Source organism: Berghia stephanieae, chromosome 8 (assembly GCF_034508935.2).
Source record: "Berghia stephanieae isolate SIO BIC M18660-M18661 chromosome 8, UCSD_Bste_1.3, whole genome shotgun sequence".
Classification (NCBI taxonomy): domain Eukaryota; kingdom Metazoa; phylum Mollusca; class Gastropoda; order Nudibranchia; family Aeolidiidae; genus Berghia; species Berghia stephanieae.
The window spans coordinates 29,469,488-29,477,176 of record NC_088367.1 but is presented as its reverse complement, the minus strand read 5'-3'; the positions used below and the strand labels follow the sequence as shown (position 1 = coordinate 29,477,176).

At 35.6% G+C, this 7,689-nt stretch overlaps 1 protein-coding gene across 1 annotated transcript in view; it reads right to left on the bottom strand.

Moving 5' to 3' along the window:
• The window catches only part of LOC144978482 (dynein axonemal heavy chain 1-like), a 169,865-nt gene that overhangs the window by 88,918 nt on the left and 73,258 nt on the right, over positions 1–7,689 (bottom strand). The window contains exons 45-46 of the mRNA XM_078924625.1: positions 3,822–3,935; positions 1,864–2,007 (exon numbers count right to left, since the gene is read on the bottom strand). Coding sequence (XP_078780751.1) covers positions 1,864–2,007; positions 3,822–3,935 — 258 coding nt within the window. The remainder of the gene's footprint in view (positions 1–1,863; positions 2,008–3,821; positions 3,936–7,689) is intronic.

The following is a 7,689-nucleotide window of genomic DNA, read 5'->3' as shown; positions in this document are numbered from 1 at the left end:
AGCTCCATTTTTTTTATAAAGTGAAAATTGAATTTATAGTAATAAATATGAAGTTTAGGTTATGATAACAGTTAACTGCCGTACTTTAGAAAGGCACGTACTTGAAAGTGAAAGTTGATTTAAAGTCGAAATGATTAAAAACAATGAAGTTATAATATTATATTTTGTCACTTTAAGAAACGGTATGGATTTCCAAAATAAATCATAATATTGACCCGGGACCTTGCGAGTTCTAAACTTTGAAAGTTTTTGTCAAAATGGGAGTCATTTTAAATATACTGATATTCAAAGGAGGAGTTTTTTTTGGCTAAATTTCAAGTACGAGTTTATCCAGTGTACAGAAGTTAACAGGTTAATATTATATTATATTATATTATATTTTATTGAGGGCTAGCAAAACAAATGAATATAAGCTCAGTTGGTAGAGCACTCGCTTCACAATCAAAGGGACCGAGATAGATTCCCGCTGCAGTCGAATTTTTTTTCTTTTTTTTTTCTGACAACTCCCCCCCCCCCCCCCCCCACCCCCCACCGGTCCAGCCAGCAGTGATTGGGTAGCTGGGCCTGCTAGATTTGACGGAAAGGATTGTGCGATAGATTAGCGTCATACCCAAAAGGTAAGAAGAAATTGCTATAGTCCGTTTCACGATATAAAAATCGGGATAAACTCCGGCTCCATGGACCTATTGGCTCTGAAGGACTGAAAGAAGAAAACCAGGATCTATCCTCATACGTCGCCACACGACGCCCGGTAGGTGAAAAACTGGGATCTGTCCTAAGAGGGAGCTGCAGGAATCCCAGTGCTCCAAACTCGGGCACCGAGGATCGTGTGGCTCCCTCTTAGGACATATTGTGTCAGTGTATGACATAATCAGTCGGAAGGTGAAAATTTTGGATTTACATCTTTTTGCATTTTCTGAAAGAATATGTTCCCCAGAGCATTTTAATCTTTATTTGAAGTAAATCGGGTGATTTTTTATGAAGTTCTGGTCAGATGTATGGGAAAGGTATCCAGGTATGCTTTTTTAACTTGACTAGCTGTAAAAATATTTAGAAGTGAAAATAAGCTCTGATATTTCCTAAAGATGTACAAAAAGGGTTGATTTAATAATTTATGACAAGAACCCATAATTTTGGATAAACATTGATCTTCTAACTAAACTTGGCTATGCCTTGGTTCAAACCTTTTCACCATCGGACTGATTATGTCATTCACTGTAACGTATCCTAGTTTTCCCGTACCAGGCGTCTTGTGGCGACGTCTGAAGACAGATCCTGGTTTTCTACCTCGTCGTTGGTCAATCATGTGGCTATGTGGTCGAGTGGTATGACACTCGCTTTCGGATCGGAAGGTCCTGGGTTCGAGCCTCGCTCGGCGCATAGCTGAGTCCTTGGCGAAGGATCTTTACTCACATTCTCTCACCGTACTCAGGTGTAAAATGAGTACCTGGCCGTAAACAGAGTTGTCTCTGTCCGAAAAAAATGTAGTATCGCCTAAAAGGCGTCATGTCCCGTCCTACTATCAGTATTATTATCATCGTTATTAGTACTATTTTAATTACTTTTTTCCCCTATTACAAGAGCTGTAACCCAACAATAATTGCCTATTTGCACAATAAAGATTATTATTATTATTATTACATGTTAAATGTTGCTGTAGGTCAGGGACCCCTTGTAAAGTGCTTTGAGCACGTTTAGTGGATATTGCGCTATATAAAAAGCTCAATCTTTAAATCGTTTAAGTTTGGGGAACGTAATCGTTATCTTGCTTATAATGCCTTCGAGCAACTAAATGAGAATGATGCTCGGGTTTGCAAGAAAGGGTCCTTATGGATCAATTCCCATCTCAAAGTGTGTACCTACCTTTTTCTTCTGGATTACAAACATGTTGATGAGGTAGGTGTATCGAACGGTGTCTAATGTTGGAACCAGGATATCCGAATAGCTCATCTCTGTCGTCACTTCGTACTTGTCCTTTCCTGTCATCCAACTGACCCAGTGTATTTCCTAAAGAGAAACGATACACGACGCATGTTATAATCTACTCTTTCTCGACCCCTCTGTCTCTTTCTACCTACCTATATATCTATCTTTATTTTAAAATAATATTCTACGCTTTATAAAGCGCATCTCAATGGAATCACCATATCCAAGCAATCCGCTGTATAATGCTTCAGTTATTATACCCCTAGTATCTATATAGAATTAAATTTCAAACCAAAAATAAATTTTTAAAAAACAAAAAAAAAAAAAAAAAAAAAAGCAAATCAAAACAAAACAAAACAAAACAAAACAAAACTCAAGCATCAAGAGCAATATCCACTAAACTTGCTCAAAGCGCTTTACAATGGGTCCCTAGCCAACAGCAACACTTAATATGTAGAGTGAAATATAACTCTTGTTAACCGATATTACCTTTTTCTTTGGACAAAGACAACACTGTTTAAGGTCAGATATTCATTTTGCACCTAAGCACGGTGGAACAATACTGAGTTTGCGCGTCGGGGCTCCAACGGGGCCCATTAGAGATAGACGACGATTGGGATTGTTTGGAAGCTTTAACCCTTTGCCCACTAGTCATTATGATATCGGAAATGCTATCGCCGTCTACATCTAGGCCAGAATAGAAATAGAGGGTGGAGCCTACCATGATATAACATTTTATGGAGCCCTAATTTCATCATATCAGTTCTGTCCACTGACAGGTGGGTGGGTATCGCTTTCAAGAACTTATGTCCTTATATTATGAAATCCTGAGTTTTTGACCAATCAACGATTGCTCTTTTGATAGCTCGCTTGTCAACATGTCAGCTCAGCCCTTGATTTATGTACAGGCATCACAGGCGGGATATGTTGTGTAACTTCAAAGACCACGGTTGACCGAAAGCGACGAATGGAAGCCCTACTATGGCGTGGAGAACGAGGTCTTGTATGTATAGTTTCGTCATATCTCAACGCTCGTGAATTCTTAGTAAGGCTGGACTCACAATCAAAACACGAAATCTGTGTTTTAAACTCTTGAATCAATCGAGTTACATCAGTGCGTTCGTCTCATTGAGAAATGAAAAACGATATATAAATCAAGAACATCGACCGGAAAATAAGAAAATTATCATAAAATTATAAAATTTGAGAAAGCTGTTTTCAAAATCAAATCTATTACAAAAAAGGTTATTTCTAGACCGATTTTTATGAGACAAAGACAATTTTTCTCCACTTTTCAAGCTAATTCCAACAATGAGCTTTTCAAATTTATCGCAATTAGATTATTTGTCATTATTTTATTTTTTAATACCCAATTGACTGCTCAGGAAATGAATACGTAATCCTTGATGGCTAGCGAGTAGGTGTTAAATTTTGCTTACCCTTTCCCACGCAGACGCACACACACACATACACACACACACACACACACACAGACTGAACACACAATGTATGTCTTTCACTTCTGGCCAAAGTTGCCTAATTACAACTTAGACTCGAATGATAACAATGTGAGCAAAGAACCTTTTCCAAGGACTCAACTTAGCGCTGCTTAGAGCGGGACTCGATCCCTGGACCTTTCTAGACGAAGGCGAGAGTCTACTTCTTCCTTTCTCGCCTTCTTCCCTTCTAAATTAATTTCTGGATGGTTTTATGTCTCCGTAAGGTCCATAATAACTACTTATCCGCCATTCTTTGTCCCTTCTAAGTTAATTTCTCGATAGTCTTGTGCCTCCGTATATGTCCAGAATAACTAAATGTTCTCTGTTTAGACTCTGCCAACAATTTCCTTAATCGGTTGTCCTGTCCCTAGTTTCACTTTTCTAAGTTTTACTTACTTTCAACGAGCCATCATCTTCCTCTATCTCCTCATCACCCTCTTTAGGGACCATACCAGCATCGTCCAGGCGATAATCATAGACCAGCCCTTCTGGTGGAAATGGTAAGGCCATCTGAATATGAAAAAAAGTAGATAGCTAAATCTCCACTAAATGTGCCTAATGCTCTTTACAAGGGTTTTAACAACAAAAGGCAACACTTAACATATAGATAGTATGTGCTTGGCTAAGAAGCTCACAACATTGCCATCCGGAAGTATAACGGACCAACACACAAAACTATTTGTAACCTTAAACGTTTATAGTCTAGTTAATACAGTTTAGTGAGAATTACTCATAAACGCGGATGGAAAAAAAAACAATAACAAAGACCGGAATGAAGTCAACTTCGTTCTATCTACAGGACGAGACATGACGTCTGTAAGATGCAATTTCCGTTCTTTTCGACGGAGACGACGCTGTTACTGGACAAGTACTCATTTTACAACCTAGTGCGGTGAGAGAATGTGAACAACAAGGATTAAACTTTGGGTTTCGAGTTGGACTTGGACCAAAGCTCGACTTTTCCCAAGACCACAAAGCCGCTCAATCCTAGTATGGTCAAATGTATTAAGTCAGCTCATGTTTAATAATAGAGATAAATTTTTGACCTTTATATAGTGGAATATCCAGCCCGAGGGAGGGAAAACGGGGCAACAAGACAAATGGTCATATCAGGGTAAAAGTATTGAAGTAATCTCGTCATTCAAGTATCTAGGCTGTCATTTTAGCGCATCGGGATCTCTTACAAAATGTACACAAGAAGTAACAAACTCAGCCAGAAGAGCACTATTTTCACTTAGAAAGTATTTTAACACTAACACAGAAATTTTACCACAGATGCAAATGAAACTGTTCAATAGTACTATCTTACCAATACTGAATTATGGGGCAGAAATATGGGGTTTAAGAAGAGCTGATCCAATTGAAAGATTTCACCTCGGTTTTCTTAAATCCATTCTATGTGTTAAGCACAGCACACCAAACTGTTTTGTTTATGGGGAATTGGGGGTGTATCCTTTGCATATTGAAAGAAAAATGAAAGTTATTAAGTATTGGTTGAAACTTATTCGCCCAGGAAGTAATGATTGCTCATTCACTCATGCAGTATACAAAGAACTTGTGCAATTGAATATTAATGAACCAAACTTAACAACTTGGGTAAGCCTGGTGAAGCAGTTGCTGGATAGAAGTGGAATGGGCCATTATTGGGTTAAACAAAATGTGAAAAATGAAAATTACTTTCTGGCGGTTTTAAAACAACGCTTGGAGGACATGTTTCTACAAGAGTGGCACGCTGAGATGTCGATGACGACGTCTGGACGGCTTTATAAACACATTAAAGACACTTTTGAGTTAGAACCATATATGAAACTGTGTAATAAATCTTACAGAGTTGCCATCTCAAAAATCAGATTGAGTTCTCATTTGTTTTATATAGAAAGGGGTAGATGGGGCACAAGAAAAGTAGATAGAAATGATCGTAAATGTCCTACTTGTGACGTAATAGAAGACGAATACCATTGTCTAATTGAATGTTCGAGGTATACGCATGAGAGAAGAAATTGCCTGCTGGAAAAACTGAAAAATAGACCAAGTATGTTTGAATTTATCAAATTTTTGAAATGCAGAGACAGTAGACAGCAAGGTGATTTAGGTAGACTTTGCTTTAAGGTACAGATCGAACACAAGAAATATTTACAAGTATAATTGTGGTTTCCACGGCAAGGAAAACTTATTAAAATTGATGACAGAGGGAATAATGCGATTGTTTGTTTGTTTTCATTTGTTTTTGTCTGTTTAGTAACTGCAGTTCTGATATTAAGATGTGGTATATTATACAAAATATGACATGTTATATAAGTAAGTGTGTGTGTGTGTGTGTGTGTGTGTGAGTGTGTATTTGTGTGAGAAAGTGGGGTGGGGGGGGGATTGGGCATTGATATTAAAATATTGTATTATAGTTTACCATGATAAAGATTAGTTGCGATTGCACAATTGGTTTATTGTTATTATTATTATTATTATTATTATTATTATTATTATTATTATTATTATTATTATTATTATTATTATTATTATTATTATTATTATTAATATTACTATTATTATTATTGTTGCTGTTGTTGTTGTTGTTATTATCAGCATTGATATCATAACCAGTGTATATAACCATATATATGTATGTATATATATATATATATATATATATATATATATATATATATATATATATATTTTTTTTTTTTTTTTTTTTTTCTTCCTTTCTTGGTTCTTCTGTTTTGATGTGATTTGTAAAAGAAGTGTTGTATTTCACTTGTTAGGACCCTTTGCTTGTATCTTTGACTTCTAAGCGATTTCAATCTAAGTATACCGAGGGGTGCTCTTGGTGCCCTATCCGCACCATTTATCTTTGCCTTATTTATCCTCAGGTGCCTTTGAGAAAAGTATACTTTTAGACTACCTTATACATTTTCTGTTCTTTCAATGCGTCACAAACGCCGTAAAATTCTTAAAAACACAGAAACCAACCCTTGACATGGAATAATTGAAGTACGCAAGCTTGTTTCGCTCTAGACTATATCAGTACGGAAAATTACTTAAATGTTTGTGATATTCTAAAAGATTCAATTATTTGTCTTTGGGAATTAATTCTGTAATTCTACCAAACAATACGTTAAACTAATATGTCTGTAACTTCTAGGCAATGTTCGCAAAATCCCATTCTTCTAGAACTTTAATCAACGATAGAAATGTGTTAAATAAGTGGTGGGCTATTTATTATGTTGGAATTTCCCCGAAGATAAAGATCACCCAGACCAAAGCATTTTGGAGCACCTAGTATTACTAAAAGTCAATAACTTTATTATCCAAAACAGAATTACCATGATATAATCCCTATCTTCTTAATTGTCAACGAATGGGATATAAGCGTGGTCCCCATTTACAAATACAATACTAGATATTATTGCTGCGGCGCTTCTGTTATTTTCACGATTATAATAATAATAATAATAATAATAATAATAATAATAATAATAATAATAATAATAATAATAATAATAATAATAATAATAATTATTATTATTATTATTATTATTATTATTATTATTATTATTATTATTATTATTATTATTATTATTATTATTATTATTATTATTATTATTATGAGCTTTACATTGAGCCCCAAACCAGTCAACATTTAGGACAAGATAAGATGCCCTCCAATCTATCATAGTTGTGTTTTTTTTTTTCAACAGAGATAAGGCTTTAATCGGCCAAGGATTCCTTTTTATAAATTAAAGAAACAGACACCAGTATAAGATACAGATCGGAACAAGTGTGTATGAAAGGTGCCAGACAAAGCAAGAAAGAATAATAGAAGAAGAAAAAACCATCCCAAAAATTCAGTCGACCTCGAGGTAGACTGATTTTTTGGGATAGGTTGTTTTCTTCTATTATTCTTTCTTGCTTGTCTGGCACCTTTCATACACACTTGTTCAGATCTTTATCTATTACTTTTACACCTGAGCATAATGGAAAAATATAAGCAAGGATCGCTTTTGGGCAGTTCTACTAGAAAACAAAACTGAACAGTCCCATTCCAGGACAAGGACAAAATACGACATAGTGAAGATAATAAATGGACCAAGTGATTTGTCAAAGAACGGGAAAATGAGGCTACGAGTCATGAATGAATGTGAGTAAAGATTACGATTGATTTACCCATAATATATCATGCCCATCAGGTCGTGTGCTGAATGACGTAAAATTACGTGACCTCTTACTTAAAATCATTTGTATTTCAAACTTCTTGGTTGGAGTCACA